The sequence below is a fragment of the Tachypleus tridentatus genome, unplaced genomic scaffold (assembly GCF_004210375.1).
Source record: "Tachypleus tridentatus isolate NWPU-2018 unplaced genomic scaffold, ASM421037v1 Hic_cluster_2, whole genome shotgun sequence".
Taxonomy (NCBI): domain Eukaryota; kingdom Metazoa; phylum Arthropoda; class Merostomata; order Xiphosura; family Limulidae; genus Tachypleus; species Tachypleus tridentatus.
The window spans coordinates 37154178-37176255 of NW_027467782.1; the positions used below are offsets into that span (position 1 = coordinate 37154178).

General features: G+C 30.7%; 1 protein-coding gene across 1 annotated transcript; it reads right to left on the minus strand.

Annotated features, from left to right (window-relative positions):
• Positions 1-821: 821 nt before the first annotated feature.
• Positions 822-19554, minus strand: LOC143242945 (anoctamin-1-like). Its single transcript, XM_076486560.1, has 11 exons — positions 19384-19554; positions 18071-18107; positions 14913-14967; positions 10108-10205; positions 9687-9833; positions 8563-8715; positions 7075-7127; positions 5897-6075; positions 3920-4025; positions 2406-3105; positions 822-2219 (listed from the first exon to the last, which is right to left on the minus strand). Exons 5-10 carry the CDS (start codon positions 9688-9690, stop codon positions 2944-2946), a joined length of 657 nt encoding a protein of 218 aa, XP_076342675.1. The 5' UTR covers positions 9691-9833; positions 10108-10205; positions 14913-14967; positions 18071-18107; positions 19384-19554; the 3' UTR covers positions 822-2219; positions 2406-2943.
• Positions 19555-22078: the final 2524 nt, after the last annotated feature.

Below are 22078 nucleotides of genomic sequence, written 5' to 3' on the forward strand. Positions count from 1 at the left end.
CCAATCTCTAATAGGTAATCTGTATTACCGCACCACCTTTTTGGAATGTAGTGTTGACCTGAAACAGTTTGATCTTTGACCCAATTTGATAGAAAATCTTTTTTGTGGCGCCACTTTCTCGAATGTAATGTTGTCCACATTAACTCCCTCATAGAAATAAAGTACTCTGATTCTTATATTAGATTTCGCGATCATGCCAAATGGTCAAGATGAGGTTAGATTTTTGATAGAAATGTTTCTAAAGTTCGTCAAAAAAACAACAAACAAACCAAAAACGAATTATAGAAATAGCCGACTTTTCCCAGTGTTGTCAAATAAACATACACCTAAATTTCTTTAAGCTTTTGTAATTAAACAGAAGATAAACATCTTCTGTGAAATAAAATGCGCATGTCCGAGGTTGTGTCGTGCGTGTACAACCACTGTTATTGATATTGAAACTCTCTTCTGAGCTATCGTGGTTTCTCGGTAGACAATCAATTCACATTTTCGATCATTTTCTTCTTGACGAATAACTTTCTCCTGTACGTAACTAAACATCCTTTCTTGTCCTTTAGGAGCAAGAACTGTGAATAACGTCATCCGTGACCGAAGCAATTTTCAATATAATTTCACATTCTAAATATTGCTCTTTTAAACAGTAGCGTGAGACGTGTGAAACACACATATTGCACATAAACCATTAAAGATATTTATCGGATTTCCGGTGTCAAAACGTACTCTACCGTCTTGTATAAGAATAAAGAAAACTGTGCCAGTGTATGAGATTGGTGATTTAAGTTTTATCGTATAAATAACACAAATGACATCAGAACACAAAGTTTTGATATACATGCAATTTATTTACAATATTTTAATGCAATATAAATGTAAACAAAACACACCGTATCTAAAGAAGAATTCTCTTCCAACATTTGTCTTTACTTAAGTACATTTTTACTCTTATGTGGCTCGCTCGTTCTCTCTGGGCAGGACGTGATTTAGCACTTAGCGTGTTGGATTGTGGATTCGTGGTTCGCATCCCATTGCAGAAACAAATCGCGCAAACACTTTGTGGTTTTCAGTATACCGTAAGAGTGATGGTTAAATGATGTAATCATAATAGTCCAAGCGTTGGTAGTCAAGTGATTTGATTATAATAGTCTGAAAACAGATGGTCAAATGATGTAATTATAATAGTCTAAGAGCTGGCGCCCTTGTGATTTGATTATAATAGTCTAAAAGCTGACGGTCAAGTGATGTAATTATAATAGTCCGAGAGTTGACGGTGGGTGTTATTGAGCAGCTTCCTTCCCTCTAGTGTATCAGTTGAAATCTAGGGGCGGTTGCTGTTACATAAATATTCGAAACAAATAAACTAGTGTTTATTTACTTTAAAATTTTCATTCACCCTAACGAGTAATTCAAATTATTATTAAAGGATTATGACAAGTACATACTTAAACACAAATCTGTTAAAAACTGAAGTTGTATCCAATACATCTAGGTGAATATTCACTATTTTTCAATGATGCACACATTTATAACAGTAAGTACTAATTCATAAACTGAAGTTTTCATTAACTTTAAAGAATTTTCCTTTGAGTTAATCAAATAACTTTAGTGTACTCTTTGTTACAATCATTTCAAGAATTTTTTTCTGTTGATAATTTGACAGCACACTTAAAAAAAACAACTGACAACCAACGTATATTGACACTGATAAAAACAATATAGATGACAAATTTTGAACTAAAGAAAGGAAGGTTAAGATAAATTTCCTCTGAACAAAATTTAGTTCAAGATCTTTATTAAAAACATAGCTTCTTTTTCACTAAATCTACTTAACAATGATTTAAAAAGTGATGACCAGTGTAAAAATTAAAAACTTTAATTCCTGATTTATCATTATTTTAAAACACTGGAACTTAATATTGTGGAGACACTAAAACAGTTCAAAGAGTAAACATTATCTTAACAATGGTGTTTCTGAAACAAACTCTGAACACAAGTTTGAGATTCATACACAAAGTTGATAACAATTTGGAACAGATTGTAGCATTTGTTGTTGATCTGTTAACACTGTTCAAGTCTTGTTCTTTAGAATTCTGATGGCACGTCACCTTGAACAAGGTGCAGGAGCAGGCATATTACTTCATTCTACAACTCTGGAATGGTCTTCCACTTCTATAGTATCATCTTCACAATGTTTGGTTCTACCTGTGTATTCAGAGATTCTCCTAAGTCAGAAAAAAAAAAAAAACGTGCTCAGTAATAATAGTAGAAAACTGAATATGAAATTACATTTAATAAATTGTGAAACAGACTTCAGGGAAAGGAACAAAACTATGTAACAGCACCAATGTCATTAAAAGAACACACTGTAAATATAATAATCAATTTACATTTTCTTTAGTTTTACTTACACAGTATTTCATTAAGTGTGTGTGTGTGTAACATAAGTGTTTATTTTGATTTCCTGCAGTATTCTTGTTCTAAATTCAGATTGGCTCCCAAGACCTAAAAGGTTGCCGACACCTGTTCTAAAAGATACGTGAAAGATTTTAAGTACTTATAAACATTCAACAAAAGAAAACGTCAATGTTATAATACAAGACAGTTTAAAACTGTTGTCACCAAGATGGTGTAAACATTAAGTATATAAACAAAAATAAATAATTTGTTTAAGATTTAACAAGGTTTGACCTTTGAGGTTGCAATATATCAAATGTTAAGTGAAAGAAGAAATTTTCTAAATAACATAGACTTTTGCAAAGTTTAAAACGTACTTGTTCTTGTGGCACATATATGTATGGAAACTGTATTCCCTGTTGGACTTCATTGACCATAGATATTTGATTAGATGTTATTATCAACCTGTTCACTTACCTCTTAAACAGAAAAAAAAACTCTGCCTTGTTCAAATTTTTAAATATTACCAATCTGTGAAATGATGTTCTAAAATCATGGTGTTTCCCTCCTTCCAAGATATTTTGCTCTTTTCAGTTCTTCTTCAATAATCACATCATTGACGATGTGATTTTCATGTCTAATCTGTAGTTTCACAGACTTTGGAATGTCTGGTATTAACCAACAAATTAGAGTTGTCATGATGAATACAAGACACTAAAAAAAGGAAAAACACAAGTTTCACTGGAGCAGTTTTTTAAAACATAATCCTTTTACATAACACTGTTTAACCAATACAGATTATAAAACTTTATGAACAATGATTAAATCATGAAGTCTTCTTAAATTACTAATGAGCATGTACAGTCATTCAGAACAGTATCAGTGCTACATAATAAGAAAAACATTCTACTGGATGAACAGAAGCCACAAAAAAATCTAACACTTATAGAATTGGGTAATAAAAAGGATAGTTTATTAACAAAAATGATTAATCAATCCATTTTGTGAAGGATAACTTAGTAAATGTTACTGAAACTTTTAAAAACATTCTAGGATTGTCCTGGCTGTATTAAAATGTATTACCTTTTATACTCTATTTATGTTGCTTCATTAAAAACAACTGAACATAGTTATAATGTTTATACATTTTCAGTCTCAGTAAATGTTAAAAAGTTTCCAACTCCCTTGAAGTTAATTTAATACAGCAATTCTCAACTGGTTCTGTGGGTTTATGTACACCTAAACATATATTTAGCTTCCTCAAAAAAATTTAAATTACAAATAAAAGGTGTTTTAATAAAAGCTATTCACACTTTGTTTTGAAAACTTTGGTTAAATAAAGTCTCAGGTTAGTTCTACAATTAACATTTAAAAATATTCTATCTTTTGAAGAAAGAAGGTTGTATTTTATGTCCTTAAGTGAAAGCTACTGTTAATTGATTTATTTTAGTATAAACTAAAAATAAACTGCAAATGTAATTAAGTTTAATCAAAAATAAGATCTATAATTTGAAAAATTGTTTCCAACCACAAAAATAGAAACGAAAACCAAGCGAGCTGTAGCCAGCTGCCAATATAACGTCTTATATTCATATTTGTTGCTTGCTGTTGGGGGCTCTCTATAGTCTTGGTACCTGAAACCATGAAATAAAATGACCTTAAAATAGAAGCCAGCATTTTAAACAACTTATTTTATAGTGGATGTTTTGCATTTCATAAAATTTTAACTATACCTTAAAATTGTTATCTGTACTCAGACAAGTTTTTTAAAATAAAGTTAACTTTCTAACTTAAACAGCTAAGTACATTTTGTGCTCTTATATGAACAGCAATATCCAAGTTTGTTAGCAATATCAAATTGTTAGAAATTAATTCTATAGTTTTCTTCCAAAAAAGTTCCTTTGAAATCCTATTGAGTGAGGAGATGTTGTTGGAATTTTGTGGCTCTGATGTCTGGGAAATATTAATAGATTTGTACCAACAGAAAAGAAATAACATCATCGAAGGGTTTACTCTTCAAATTCTATTGTGTTTTATTTAAACAATATTTGTGTATCAATCCTGAAATACAGTCATTGAGAGAGTCGATGTAGTTGATTCAAATTTTGCTGAAGATAAAATCAGTAAAGTTCTCTCTCTTGAAGATGTATAACTTTTTTACTGCACATAAAACAGAATCTAGAAACAATCCTTTCATCTTCCTCGGAGAAAAATGTATTAAAGTTTTGTACAAATGTTACTTCTTTCAGAATAAAAAATAAAACTGATGGTGAATGTTATGAAATCTCTTGTGATTATTTTTAATGTTTATAAAGGATAATAAAATTTCTGTTTAGTACTATGAATAATTATGTTACATTAAAAATATTGCATAATGCACTTGAATAGAATTGTAAAACAACTTATTTCTAACTAACCCACAATTAGGATTATAAAAAAACAAAAAACAAATTAATTACTACTTAAAGCAACACTTTTTGTCGAAACCCATCAGGCTAGCTTCGTGAAGTATTGGCTTTGACTGCCGAAACAAAAAAGAAACTTGCCTGATTTATGGATAGAATACACTCTTTTATTAGTTATATAAATACAACCAATTGTCCAACAGCAATATAAATGAGAATTACACAAATTTCTTGAAAAACAGAAGATAATACAAGGATTTGTCATTTGGGTTGAAATTTTATATTCTGAGTTGTTAGTATCTGCTATATATATGTTTCTAATTGGTTGAACAATCTTAAACCCTCACAAGAGGAGAGAAAAAAAAATATTTGTAAATGAAAAGTCAGAGCATCACCAGATTGTGTAGAGAAGTATATTCATTTTTTAACTTAAGAATTAAATCTTATGTAATACTAATATTTAAGTTATAAAGTATCTTGTTGTACCAAGTTTAATAATATGTATTATTTTAAGTAGTTTAATCAACCCTTTATTGTCTCCACCCATATATCTACACATGCTAGATATCACCTACAGCATTATATATGCACATGCCAAACATCATTTCAATCCATATGTCTATGCATACGAGACATAACCTTCATCGAAATATCTACGCATACCAGATATCTTTTCCAATATGTCTGATCATGCTAGACATCATTTCCACCCATACATTTAACATGATAGACATCATCTGTACCCATCTATCTTTGATGCTAGGCATCATTTCCACCAACTTATACATGCCAAATGTACCATGTTGCATTCAACTGCCTTGAATCTGGTTCATTGTGGTAAAAATGTTGTTGCAATGATGAAAAATACTTTCATGGATGATAACTTTGAAACTAACTCAATAAAATGGTTGTACCTTGCACAATTTGATATCCCATGTCAATAGGGTTAAAGTTTGAATCTACGTAAAACGGTTGTAACTTGTTCACTTTGATGTCTCACGTCAGTAGGGTTAAAGAGACACCACACTGGTTCTTAATCACACATACATTGTTTTCTATGCTCTGTTAATTTGAAACAATAAAACAAAATTAACACTTACTTGCAGTATTCCACACTGGTGTCAGGTTCAGAAAGAATATTCAAATCACCAGGAAAGTCACTGATGTTGAAATCTGACAGAGTAAAGTTCAGAAATCCATTCAGTGACCCATCTGGTGAAATGAAAACTTTATAAAATGTCTCCTCTATAAAACTTGATGTAAAGGCAATAATTAGTGCCTGAAAAGTAAGAATATAGAATTAACAGTTCAGAAAATAACACACTTTCTTTCACCTTAAATAATATACTGTAATATTATTTAGTTTGATTGTGTAAGAGCAAACATTATTAAGTTTCACACCATTAAGTATATTGGACAATGTAGAAGAAAATATTCACAAATGTAAACGTCATAGTACACAGTTAACTGGGTTTGACATTGTGGATTATAATAAAATTCACTGTGTTAAATGTCTATTGCATCACTAACCATGCTTGATAGAACAGAAAATAATAGCACTTTCATCTTAAATTTCTTATGACATTGTTACTTTTTATATTAAATGAACATCAATTTACTATATAGAATTATTATACTATATAATTCCAAAATAAAGTAAAACACTGTACTTCAAGTGATCAGAAAGGTAAAAAACAATTTATTGTTTCTATTGACATCAATATGTAATACATTATAAACTCCTGTCTCTTCATAATAGTAACAATTAAGTTTTTATATCACATCAAAATTGTGATAGATCAACACCATGACAATTCTTCAATGCACAAAATTTCGTCTTTAATTAATAACAACCAATGGTCAGTAGGTGTAAACTTGTAAACTGACTCACAAAAAGAAATCACATCAATGTATTTTATAAACCCACTAAAGGTGCTTTAGAAAATCACTGCAGAAAGAACACAAGTACACAGAAATTCTAAAAGAGATCATATTAAGTTACAGTTTTGGAACTGACCTATACTTATAACATTAATTACATTAATTTAATAATCACCTTAAACATCAAACGTTTCTCAAAATAATTTCATAATTTAGATAAAATTTGAAAGGAAATGCAAAGAATTTATTTCACTTATAATGATTCTTAAGGTGTCTCACTCTAATATCATACATGCGAATGAAGTATTCCTTTATCACTGTAATCAATGTATGTGATATTACTAACAGTTAGTATTAAGTACAAGTACAAACATTGCTCATAATTCTCTGTACTTACATTTGTGATGACAGAAATCTTTCCAACAGAATTAAGAATTCTGTACCATATTCCTATCAAAATAGAATCAACCTATTAGGATAACTGGAATATATTTCAATAACTTTACTGTCTAATCTTTTTATTATTTTTTTGCTTACAAAACAATTCTCTTTCATTAACATTACATTCATGTATAGAATGGATTATATATATCTCAGCTAAGTTATGAATTAATACTTATCACTAAAGACTAATCAGGAGTTATTAATTAACTCTAATAATTCTTCTCTGTATATTTAGTGTAAAAAAAAATCGAGGTTTCAAATAAAACAAACTTCAAAGTATGAATATTAGATTACTTCACTATCTGGGTAACTAGAAATGTCATAACGAAAATACCTGAAAGGCTAAAATCCAAATATTTCTTACAACTGATTGGTTCACACATGACTGTCAAATGATTGTTATTATTTACTAATGACAGTCCTCACTCAGTTAATGGAAGAGTGTTTGTATGTCACAAAGAAGTTGGGTATCACAACATTATTGTCTACATTTTAAGAGCTTCAGACTGTGATTTCTAACAGATTTACCATGATACATTTGTTTTAGTACCTACATTTATTTCAATATAGTTTTCCTTTTTGCATGTGATGTATATTGTTGGCTGTGTATTGCACAAGTCCCATCTGTTCTTGAAATTTGCAGAAGAATCTCAAGAGTAAGATTTAATATTTATTTATTTTATGAAAACACTAGCATCTTCCAACTTTGGTGAATATTCTAGAAACTCACAATATACTATATAAACCAACATCCCAAGAGCAGGAATAATATTATTAGTCAGTTAAAGTCAGTGTGATATAGGCCTCAGAAGCTATTATTGTGATTAACACCAATTAATCATAAAACTACAAAATTGGGAACCAGGTATGCAGTAGATTTTGAACATTACAAACCATTCAATTTCAACACATTAATTTGGGATATTATTTTTTCTACAAGGACATTAAATAGCATCCCTGGAAAAAGTCAGTTTGTAATCAGTGCAAAGCCATACAAGATAGCCAGCTTAAGTGATGTGTGACAGTCTCAACTCGGATTGAATTTGCTTGTTATGGGCCTGAACTGTCGATAAAATATCGGGTTTTAGATTATATATAAAACTCAGTATTGTTTCTAAAACTCTTGTACCTAAACCCTAATTTGTAATAACTATAATTATAATTTGTGACGTTTTTCTTTTTGCATATTTTAATATATTTGAGTCATAATAGAGAACAGTACATGCCAATCTTTTGAGAAATATCATATTTTAATACATACTAACATTTAAATAACAACTAAATTCAAAGTAGTGATTATTTAGAGCAATAATACATAATGTATGTAACATAATAAATCAGAGACTTGTCTGAAATAAAAATATGTAACATTGTCAATTTACTTTCTTCTTAACAGACTAAAACTAAACAGCTTGCTGTATTCACCACACTGTGCACTCACCAATGTTCTTAACTCTTTCTGCAACAGGTCGTCGTAAGAAAGTGATAAACTTCCTAGCATCGAGCCTGATTTCTGTGATGTTGTTTAGTAAAGCAAATAATGGTGCCAGAGGAAATGCAACCACAAAAATTGTGACAAATCCAAACTGCAACACTGGAAAAGGGAACAAATTACAGAAACGTTTATTAATTGAACTGTACATTTAATGTTTGAGGAAGTTTTTATGATTTAGACAGTTAAATGTATTAATGTAATTCGTGGACTACAATAACAATAATACATGTGGTGACTCCTTGGAAGTATCACACTTTATTACACAGAAATTCTAACCTTATGGTGTTGATTCAGGTCTAAAGGTGGTTGAATACGAGATTTAATTTCTAGTTTAACATGAAAGTCAAGACAGAAACATTAACATCAAAATCAAGTAGCATATTAATAATATTTCATTTAAAAAACAAACAAACTAAAACACAGACAAGGACCTTTAAAATGGCTGTTCCAAAAAATACTAATCATTGAGGTGGTGTAGCTGTTTTACAGGTATTCAATAAATGTTTCCTCTATACATTAAACTGTTCTGAAAAACAAGCTGAAACCCATAACATTAAAAAAAAATTTCTTTGTTTCTTGTTAAATGCAAAGTTGTACGATGTGGAATTTGACCCATAACCACAGCGGGAATCAAATGTTTAATCTTAGCATTATAACCCTTCAGGCTAAGCAATAAACACAATTCATATCCATTTCTACATCATCAAAAACATTCTAAATGCTGCTCCAACTACGTTTTTCACATACATTATTATCATATCACACATTTCATCTTTACTGTTAATTATACATTATATATCTAAAAGTATTTTAAACTACGTTGGAGATACTTAAAATAATTATATTTCATTCATTTCCATAGTAGTCAGTTACTCAGTTAACTACAATTAGAATAACTTGATTTTAAGGCTCTTGAATGATGTACAAACTACAAGGTCATTGTTAAAGATCTAACATTTTTTCACAGACATGGAAAAAGTACCATTTTAATCTGTTCAACTTTTTATGTAGAACATATGTATCTATTAATGTAATTATTTTCACATCATTATTTTAAACTTAAGCCTTACCCATTTCAAGATATTCACTAAAAAAGACCCAGTTCTTCCTGGTTTATTAAGTTGTAGTCACTCTCCCACTGAGTGGGTGCATGGTTTTCATGAGCACACTGACCCTTTTTATGCACTGACCACTTCTTGTAAGCCCGTAACAGCCATCTAGATAAATACAAAAATATTTTTACCTAGTTTTAAAATAATATCAGTTTTTGTTGTTGACATGAATGTATAAATAGTTTAATTTTTACATACAATCTGACATACTACATGTTTGACTGAACATTAATAAACTATGAATCTTGAACATATCAAAATCACTTTTTGAAAAAAAAAGTACAACAGTTTTAATATCTCAAAATGAGCCAACTGTCATAGAAAATGTTCTTACATGAAATTATTACAATAAATGTCTATTTTAACTAAAAAAACTTACGGAACACCCATTTCCACCACGGCGTTAATGAACTGCTTCCCTGCCACAATTATAGCTAACTGCAAAGAGAGTTCAAACAAACACCCTCCTGTTCCACACTAGAAAGAAATGTAGAAAAACAGTTTCAAAATTACTGTGGCAATACCACTTTAAAAAATATCTCAGAAAGGACACAAGACTGAAAAGTACAATAAGATACAAGTTAGTGAGTGAGAGCACTAATAACTTGCCCAGGATCAAATGGTCCAAAAAAATAATGTTTCAAACCTCAAAATTTAAAGAATGTGTGCGACTAACACGAAAAACTTTGATTGATTCTTCATAGTTTAAGTTTCTCATGACAGGCTCAATCCCAGGAACTGACCTAACAATTATTCTGTGCTTGTTATAGTATTACAATGTATTCACATCATTTGGCAGGCTTTAAGTAAACATAAAAGTTTTTGCACACCAAAGATTATATTTTTTGATGAAGTATTTTCACTAAAATGTATCTGTGAATACTTACATATGTATAGATGAATAAATAGAGAATTTCTGTTTGCTAGTCTGAATGTTGATTTCCATGTTTAGCTTAAAAATACTTTTCTTAGTCTCAAAAATTTCAAACCTTTTTCTGTAATATCTAAACCTAAATCCTTGTTACTGGTGTAACCCATGAAGCAGTGAAGAATGACTGTCTGGAATGACTTTAAATTGTGATATTAAACTACTTATGTTTATACTAAATAGTTTTATGCTCATAATAGTGTGTGTATGTGTATACATTGTTAAATGTTATTGTTTTATTGCCTTTATAACCCCTAACTAATTACTATTCATGCCTTAATAAGTTGTAAATCATGTGACAAATATGCAGCTCTTGCTATGCTTTTGAATTCCATTATGCACGAGCTACTCATGAACATTTTTTAAAATATTACTATTATTATTAGTTTTTTTGTTTGTGTGTTTTTGGTGTGTTTTATTTTAATTTTGTGCAAAGCTACACAAGGGCTATCTGCACTAGCTGTCCCTAATTTAGCAGTGCAAGACTAGGGGGAAGGCAGCTTGTCATCACCATCCAGTGCCAACTCTTTCACTAACAAATAGTGGGATTGACTGTACCATTATAACGACCCCACGGCTGAAAGGGCGAGCATGTTTGGTGTGACGGGTATTCAAACTCGCCACCCTCAATTTACGAGTCGAGTGCCTTAACCACCTGGCCATGCCAGGCCTATTATTATTAGTAGTAACAGTAGTACTTATTTTACTCAATCTAACCTAACTGATCTAAAGATATTTCTATTTTTAAACAATAATTTCCCATGGCAATCAAGGTTAAATTGAAAGCAAAATATGGAATTTTATTTACAGGAAACATTGCAATATGATAAATCACTTGACAGATGAAAACCACGGCTTTCTATTGGTTTTTAAGTAATACTGAACTGAGTGGCTTAAACACTTATTGGTAATTTCTAATAAAGAGGACGTCACAAGTGGGTGTGGCAAGATAGATTTGATTTCATGTCTCTGGAACCAAATAATATCAAACGCTATGAAAATTATAGTATGCCTTAGTGAAATTATATAATAATAAGTGATTTACATTAAATTTCATTTTCTACTTCTTGGAGGGGTGGTAAATAAATTAGAGAAGAAAAGGCCTAGAGAGAAAATGTTACAATTCTTACACTAGAAAATTCTAGTTTTTTTATTTTAAATATTGCCTTCTGAAAGTAAAATCTTTAAACTTGTATACTATTAAAATATGGATTAAGAGCTATGTTTTCAGAGTTTATTTATTAGTATATCATGAAAAGAAAATACTTTAATCAACTTTTGAATGTAACTCACTAAAACCTTAAGACATGCACAGAAAAAAATGTCTACAGAAAAAGGGTTAATATTGCTATTTTTTCCCAGCCAACAGGAAGTGTTCTTTGAATAAAAATCAAGATTTCATGTTTTTTTACCATGAATTTATGACTTCAGGTCCCAAATACCAGTGCAAATACAGGACTTCTTATAGTTATTTGACTGATTGCTATTATGTTATTGAGCAAAACATTGTCTAACCAGGTTTCAGATTGAGCATATACATATTGATAAAGTAGGTCATAGATCAGTGTTGTCTGTGTAAAGTAGATTACCTCAAACAGTGCTGGTTAGTAAGGTCATGTGGGAGCTTATGTACATATATCAAAATGCAGTTTGTTAGAACAAGAAAGAAGTAATTTAGGTATGTTACTTTCTAATCTAAATTACATTTGTCTGTGTATAAATGAATAATTATTACTGATCTTGGATCTTATCTAAGCCTAGATCTATACTACTGCTAGTAGCAATAAAACTCAGGCCTAAACACAGGTCTGAGCAACACTGAATGATATGTGCAAATTGGAGATAGTTTTACAATGCTTTATGTTTAGTGTTGTTTCTACAACACAGTGACAATGCTGGATACTTATAATTTCTTGGGATAAAATTTCAAAAACCAAAAATTCTTTTGAATATGTCTAAGAGACAACTTAAAAAAAGAACATTGGAAAAGAAAATCACAAAAGTCCTTAATTATAGAACATATTTAGTTTTATAGATACAGTATAAAATCAAATCCTATTTGCAAATTTCAACTTAAACTAAGAACAAACAACACAATAATTAATAAAATATTCCCTTCAATGTTTCAGTTACTTTTTAACTTATTATTTAAATTCTTAACTCATAATATCCTTACGTATTTAGAAGTTAATTAAGTTAATGGCCATTTTGGCCAACTGACCACCATTTTGCATACAATCTTCACATGACTATATCAACTTTAAAGACACTTTACAACATTCATGTTTCAATATTACCAGGAGATATAAATGAAAGTCTGAAAATGGCAAGTTGTCTTAATTATTTTGGTAGTGCAAAAGTAAATAAAAAGGTAGGATTTTATAAATAATAAACTGCAAACAACAACATGATGTTATTTATTATGACTTAAAGAACAGAAAAGTGACAATTACATTCCAGTTTTAGTTTCTTAAAAATTACAAGATTACTGAGAAATTAAAAGCCTCTCAAAGGCTTATTTTCTAAAGTTATCTAAAAATAAAAGTTAACATTTTACTTAAATTGAAAATTGTTTCCAATAATACTTACCATCCACCAACACTCTAGCTAGAATCTCACATTGATAAAAGTGTAGGGGGCAGTGCAGGCATGATCCACACACAAAGCATTTGTATAGAACAGGAATGTACCAAGAGAAAAAGTGGTACAAGAGTGTGGAAATTACACCCTACCTCTATGAAAAATATGCTCTTCACTTGGAGCTTTGTTCCTAAATCAAAGGCAGAACAGAATATGAATAATCATCAAGTAGGCCACCCCTGACCAGACAGCCAAGATTCTATGGCTCAGGGTTGAAATTAAGGGGTTGTAGTACCTATATCCCATGTTGCTGGCTATGGTTATCAGACCACAATGTTATATGTGTATATATACACACACACTTTAGATACCAACATGTAACCAAAGAATGTTGCATTTGGCACCATCAGAATAACGACACGAAAGTAAGCAACACTTAACAAGTCCAAAAGGTAACACCCGAGGCTAGGAATAATGGGATCCCATATGTCATACTCAACAAATGAACAGAACTCATCTGGTAAGGAATTATGAACATTTGTTTTCAGTCTCTAACCAAGTGGATAAGGTGTATTCTACTTAACCCTGGAATCATGTGGAACCTGCACTCAACCAAGGACTTACAATGGAATTGCTTTAGTTTCAAAATTATGATATAGTGAACCAACCTCCATAAATGATAACCAAAACTGGCACTGATCAAAGAGAAGGGTTTTGCACTCCCCAACTAGATAACTGTATGCAAAATATGAACCAAATTTATGAATAGGTTCCCAGGAAGGCTGGAGCCACTCTTTCTGAAAGATGAAAAAAAACATCTAGAAACCCTAGAAGGAGGACCCCTGACTTTGCCCTCTTCTCCAAGAGTGGTTGAACACACTCAAAAACTTTGGTGGAAAAGCCTCTTGTCTGCCACAGATTCTCAAGCTTCACTAATACAGCCTGGTGTGCTAAAATGCACTGGGGAGACCTGAAAAACAGAGCTCTGGAAACTGTGCAATAGGGGAATCAAGTTCCCTACATTTTTTTTCAAAGCAAATCAATCACAATTTATTCAATATGAAGATTAGCAAGATCCTTTTAGCTGTATTCATGAATGTCCATGAGTGGCAATCCACAATAAGATAATATCATCTGGTAGGTGCCTAAATGATCTTACAGGGCACCTCATTTTGACAGAACCTGTTGCATACTGGTGGTAGTAATTATAATGAAAGTAGTTGCTAGTATCAAGTCAAAAAGAGAAAGCATACTTGCCTCAGAAGCACTCACCCCAGAATGAGATACCATGAAAATAAAGGGACCCTGAAAAAATAAAAGAGTATATGATTGAGGAAAATACTCATTTCTGGTAAAAGCTTAGCAGATGTGGTAAAAAATATACAGGAAGTACTGGGACACCATCAGAAGAGAAATTGGCCAGATCATGTAAACAAAAGATAGGAGTGTAATAGAAGTATTCCACATACCAGCCGACACAATGTCTTCAAAGAACCACTGGACCGAGCAGCTAATGACACTGGATATTGAGAAATAGCTACAATGTCAACAGATGTTAAGTATGTTTTGGAATTATTATACGGTACTATGAATAAACTGTGTACAAAAGAAAATTTAAATAACAGTTTAACATCTGAACTTTTATAAAACAAAAAAACTGACAATGTTATACATACTTCCTCTTGTCGATATCCAAACAATGAATTGTAATGTCCTGGATACCCAACAAACCTGTTGCATCAAAAGATAAATTTTAACATAAACAACTTTCTTCACATGTAACATAAAGATAAAAATAAAATCTAAAAAAGTCAATTCTGTATTGATGAACTATTCACACTTTCTCCATTGTCCTTTTTCATTTTAAGTCTCCTAAAATCTCAAAGGTAAAACCACAAGTTTGTGGGTAATTAAGCACAAAGCTACACAATGGGTTATCTGTACTCTGCCCACCACCAGTATCAAAACCTAGTTTCTACCAATGTAAGTTTGCAGACATACTGCTGTGTCATTGGGGTAAGAAGTACAAGTTTAGGACATTTTTAAAAAATAAAGAATTCTATGCCATTTCAATAAGTTATTATTAAAATTTCCATGACCATTTAATTCACTGTAAGCACAATAAATGTAAAAAACATTTTAGCTTGTTATATTTAGACTTGTACATCAATAAATTATATTATTCAGCTAAAACATTAATTTTATCTGCAATATTTATAAATAAAGGGCCCTCATAATGCTAAGTTTATTTTTAATGAACAAAAAATAATGTGCTTCAATATTTGATTAGTTACCTATAATCTGAATTTGAAAGGGAATACCCTTTATTATGGTGTTACAAGTTTGTTTTTATTGCTTAAAACATTTTTCTTACATATGAATTGTAATAATATCTTTGTATTAAAAACTAAAAACCAACAAAAGTAGAAAAAAATGAACACATAAAGGTAAATACAACAGTTTAGCACATTGCTTCAACAACTTAATCTACTTCAACCTACACATGCAGACATTAAAATGTTTCAAAAATCATGTTACATGTGATTTTTAAACACTTCTATGAACAGTAATAAGTTAGTCTACAAAACAACTTGAAAGATTAGTTTTTATAACTATGTATTATCAGCTGTCTTTTAGTACCATTTATTTTGAGTTCACTGTTTCTTTTTTTTCATTTCATATTTTAACACAAATTACTCACCTTCCTTTAAAAATGCAATGTAAAAACTGATGAATAGTAGTTGACAAACTTCAACATGTACATCTTCAAAGTCAAACTATTTTCATAATCACTTTGAGTGCGATGTATTTCTATATACAATATTTCAGAACAGTATTTACTATTTTACAAAAGAATATTAACATACAGAAAAAGGTTGACATAAATAAAAAATGTTTGATAAACTACCTTAACACTAATGACAACCAATTGATAATACTATTAAACTCCTCATTTAACATCCATCATGTCAGAGGTTTTTAGAGCTCTTAGGTGAAACATTAAGTTCTATTCTTCAAATCAAATCTTTAGAGTATAAATATCTTTCTGTCTGAAAGTGAATTATTTCTTATTTACAAAATTCATTATTTTCCATAGTTATAAATATCATTCTACGTCTGGTTCAGGTCCAGCTTTTAGGTGACTCTGCTGCTGTCACACGGAGCAAAGATATTTCTGCAATGTAGTTTTGAGTAATTAGAAATACTACGGTCAAATATTTTTGTATTGAGGGAGAGGAAGTCATAATAAAATACAAATCATAGGAACTGAAGACGAATTTTCCGTATTGTTCTTAATTTGTCCATGATCTAAATAAATGTTAAGCCTTATCTTAGCCTCCACCATTTTTTTGTTGTTGTTGTCAGAAGTAGGATACCAATGACTGTTGATCAAGACAGTTGTGGTCTAGATACACTAGTTTCCATGAATTAGCAAACACGAACTACTTCTCAAGCCAAATCATTAGGAAACACAAGTTAATTTTAAATCAAAATGATTGACTTCATTCCATACTGTAACAGAAAAAAAAGAGCTTTACATTCTAGTTTTACAGTGGAAATATCTTTTATGGTAATTTTTATACACATTTTTAGTAATCTTTGACAATTTTAAAATATATAACATGCAGTACTGAAGCCAATTTATGTAATATCTCTACATCAATTGACTGCATTAACAAGAGATGTTTTATTGTTTATTGTAACATGATTTTATCTCAAAATAAAATTCCATATTTTAAAATTTATTTTATTAGTAGCCTTCATACACAAGTTTATAAAAAATTATGTTGAAACACACATATATCCTTAATATAAAATGCATGGGGTCGGTTTATTGGACAAATGCCATATTACAGATGGAATGTTCACTATATTTCTGAATTTATTATGGATATCTACACAAGATGTTGCAAGTTGTTAGTAGAATGTACAAGTCTGTTGTATGCTAAATATAAAACACACTGGAAAAGTATTTCTAATCAAGAAAGGATGACAATCTGAGTTACATATTAACATGTTGATGTTTATGTAAAGACTAAAAATACTATATCCATGGCACTGCTTGCATATTGTGCTTGCCTCTAAAAATGTGTATTTACAAGTTTTCCTTTTCAGTATCCCTGTACACTGTATATGATATTTACTGTTCTTCATCATGAACTGTCATCAAATCAAATACATAATACCAAATTAAAAGTTACAAATAATCATCTAACCTTAAAATTATCATAAATATATTTATATAAATACTATACAATTTTTCATGTATTTCTGCATATATATGTTAGCAATGTGAACAGTTTTCACTGCTTTGATCACAAGACTATATGGTATTGCAACTAAATATACTTTACTGTGTTTCACACTGACCCACTAGTTTATTTAACAAAACACTCAGACATGATCAATAATAAAACTAAGACTGGTAAAGTGATAAAGTGTGCTGTTAGTGATGTTCAATATACTTTTACATAATTACTTTCTAATGTTATTTTAATACATTCTGTACAAACAGAAAAGTTAATTAAAAATTCAGATAACATGCATAATGTGGCATAAATTAATTTTTTAAAGAAATAAGTTCTATTTTGAAAAGTGTGCATAATTTGGATTTATTCACCAATAAAATGTATATGTTTTTTCAAGATGTATAAATTATTCTGATAAACTTTGTGTGACTGCAACAGTATTTATCTAGCACTAAAATAAATATGGATAAGAACTTTTGCAGTCAGATTCTGGTTAAATTTTGTTATTCAAAATGATGAACAAAACATACAAAATAACCTATGTTCATTTGGAATTGCCAAAATTAGAAACAAGTAAAACTCACCCAATTCAGTGAGGAAGGTGGCTATTCTTCTATAAATCTAGAAAAGGTTAATAGTTAGTCAGTTGTTTCAGAAAGAACATCTACACTAGCCATCCCTAACTTTAAACTGATAAGACTATGAAATGGCACCTATTGCCAATTCTTTGGTTACTCTAATCAAATAACAGGATTTGACAATCACTTTTACAACATTCACATAATCTCAAGGTTGAAGGGCATTTTTGCTGCAACAGGATTAGAACCATAAACCCCCAGGTTCAGAGTTCAGAACACTGACCACTAGGCCTAGCATACAAATAATGAAACAATACCAAAATGTTTCAGATATCAGTGTGATATGAATATGGTAATTTTATCCCTGGTTAAGTGTTCTTTCTCTTTTGTTTTTTTTACTCTGGCTTGTAATTTTGGAGTTTAAATCAAGTTTTTCTAATTCAAATTTATACATGCCCAGCCCAAAGGTAAAAGAACAAATGCATGATCAACGCACACTAATTCCTGTGCCTAGTATTTGACCACTCAATGATGATGGGTGTGTTTATAAAAAACTGAAAAGTTATTTGGTTTGGTTTGTTTTGAAGTTTGCACAAAGTTACACAAAGGCTATCTGCACTTGACGTCCTTAATTTAGCAGCATAAGACTAGAGGGAAGGCAGTTAGTCATCACCATTCACAGCCACACCTGAGGCTACTCTTTTACCAATGAATAGTGTGGATTGACTGTCATATTATAATGCCCCCATGGCTGAAATGGCCAAAACTGAAAAGTACTACTGAAGATCTTACAAAACAAATATATAGTAGTGTTACTTGCATCTGAACTTAAATACTGAGGGTTTGTCATTATTTTAATAATCTCTGGCACGCAAAATATAAAGATTTTCTTATGGTTATTTTGGTGCATTCATAAAAAAATTCCAAGCTATATTAATTTCATTCTTGAAAATACAAACATGAAAAAAAACATTACATTATTTACAGCTGAAAAGAAAACAAGAAACGACCTTAAAAAATTACAAGTAATTACATATAACATTTCCTTTTAGTCATTAAGAAATCAAAGTAAAAAATAAATAAACAACAAAACTAATATGCTTACATACAACTATATACATATATACACACACGTGCCACTTTAAACAGGTACTTGATACATATATATACATATATACACACACACTCTTATATACACATATCACTATAAGCAGGTATTTGATCCATATCATCTTCAATAAAGCCATAAAAAGTACATTTTACACAACTAGAAATAGGTGAATTTCATATCCCTAATGTTTCTCATTTAAGTGACCTACCAGGTTAAAGGTCATGATGCATACAAGGTTCAACAGTGCAGCTGTCACAGAGGTAGTAAGAGATACCATGCTGGTTAGTGTCTGATTGTCACTCAATGTGAAGTACAGAACAGTTTGAATGGATATTCTGTAAACAATCACACCAACCACAGCAGCAATAGCTATTGTTACCTAAAGAACAAAACATAATTTAAGTCTATAAAGAATCACTGCATCAAGACCTACTGTAACACAGAATATGTATGTAAATTTAAAATAGTTTTAGGGAACTTATAAAAAAACACTTTGCTGTAGCAAACTATAACTGGAGTCTGGCAGTTAAAGTCCAGATTTCTTCACACAGTTGGAGGTTATTTGTCCTTTATGGAGTGGTTCACTAAGTCTTTGCCTAGATTTTCTAGGCAGCAAATTGTTTTGCAGGATATGATAAAACAAAACCATGAAATCTGCAACTGATCAAACAACTCTAAAGTTATGCTTTTCTGTAGCATCTTAACCCATTTTATAATTACTAAAATGGGCAATTTTGCAATTTTTGTTTGTCAATGTTTGGGACCTGTACAAAAATATCTTTCTACCAGCTACCATGTAAATTGGTCAAAATATGGCTGAGTAAATGATCAACAAATATCTAAATTGTGCTTTTTTTCAGATCTCTTCCTGCCTCCCCCCCAAAAAAAAAAGTAAAAAAAAAAGATTCAAAATGGGCAAATCTAGCTATTTTTGTTTGTCATTGCATTGAGCTCATGAATATTTACATTTGTGCCAGTTGACTTCCAGACTGCTGTAAATATAACCACAAGAGCCCAAAATATATATTTTGGGTTGTTTGGCATCTGACCCCTTAAAAAAAGCCTAAATAAAAAATGAAAATACTTACTGGACATACTGGATCAAAGTATGACCCTACCAAGTTTCAAGATAATCTGCCAAGATATGTAGGTATGGCAATCGACTGAAAAGAGTTTGGAAGAAGGTGAAGCAACAGAAAAACTATATCTCTTTCATGATGATGAGGAACCCACATCAAGTAAAATGTATCTCAAGATGGCTGGTATGGGTATTAAAACTTTTCTTAACCTGAAGGCCTGAGATTCCTAAGAAGGTGAAACATTGTTTTCTAATTTATTTTAATAAGAGTTTTAATATCCATACCAGCCATCTTGAAATACAGTACACCTATCCGTGGAGACAATTATGAGAAATAACTGTTTTGTATACCATACTGCAAAAAAATTGGAAACTGGATTCACTGAAAATAATAAAAAATCCTCCCAAGTTTACAAAATGCATCTTTTAAAAACAATTTTTCTTTAAACATAGAACCAAAAATCAATGACCATGAAGTTATAAGTCATCTTAATTTAAGAATGCAGCCTTACTCTAAAACAGTACCACCTGTGGTACTGGGATGTCTCTTTTAAGCCTTTGAGTAATCTCTGATCATTTGGGAAAAAACCTTTAAAAGTAGACTCATTCTTGAAACACCACTGAAAACTTTTCTTGTAAATAGACTGGACCACCAAAAGATTGATAATAAGCAAAATACATGATTGTTGAGACAAAGTTAAAATTTCCTTACTTAATCGTGTTATTTTTATTCATGTTATTGTTACACAAAACTACAGCAAAATCGACTGAGCATTTTCAACCACAACATAGAAAGATATGCTGTATGGAATGCTCACTTAAAAATCAGTTAATTTTCAGTGAAAGATGCTTTACGTGGTTATAAGTGCATAACAGATACAACGTTGTTCCGAGTGACTGCTTTCATATTGGACTCACGTTAAACAAGTCACAAAACCTTGATAAATAATTACTTCAAAAGACACAAATCTTTATTTAAAGAGACGTTTTAAACACACTTGTTTTATTTGAAAGGGCTGTTTTCCTACTGGAATAATTTTATACGTGCCTAGTGGGGGTCGTGTCTCACTCTAAACACATATTTTCTCATTGTTGTGCACTAAAAAAAAGTCAACATAGCAGATAATTAAAACTAGGTATTTAAAATCCACAAATAGAGATCACAAAAAAAATGTAAGCAAACAAAACTGTAGATCTATTGCTGACAGCTTAACTCAAGCCACAATTAATCATTTTGATTCCACTATAAAATTATTTCAAATGATATTTATTTTGTTACAGGACTCCACTGAGATTTCTGCAAGAAACTGACAGTACTTTTGAACTTACTTCCCATCCTTAATTATGTCATGCTGTGAAATTTTCTGAGTCCTTCATTTTTTAGCCATCAAAAATCCAGTGTTTTACTAGTATGTGCATTAGTTGGAAACTACAGCTTGTGCATTTTCTAGTGTTTTATTGGAAACAGATACAACAAAATTAGGCGATTCTGATGATGGATATTGTTATTCAAGCCACTGTTGTTCATCATTACTCAAATTTATTTCCTTGGCAACATTTCAACAGCTGTTTGACACTGGATGATTACCATAACAGATGCTACTATTCAATATCACATCGGTAATTCTTTCTACTGTTTTTTGTACTTAGCAAAAGTCACAAGTACATATTCAGTATTTATTACCACTGCATATATTACTCTTTCATATAGCTATTGCAATTTTAAACAGGTAGTGGTAGTAAAAGTTATTGATAATTAGCAATTTAGCAAAGTGTGCCACTGAGAGAATTATTTGTGTTGCCTTTTCTAACAAACACTTGTACA

What these genes read in the sequence shown, in the direction of transcription:
- LOC143242945 (XM_076486560.1), bottom strand. An exon ending in AGAAAGAGTTAAGAACATTG is followed by an intron (nt 7,128 to 8,562) that starts GTGAGTGCACAG and finishes CTATTTTGATAG; the next exon opens with GAATATGGTACAGAATTCTT. An exon ending in AGATTTCTGTCATCACAAAT is followed by an intron (nt 6,076 to 7,074) that starts GTAAGTACAGAG and finishes CTTACTTTTCAG; the next exon opens with GCACTAATTATTGCCTTTAC.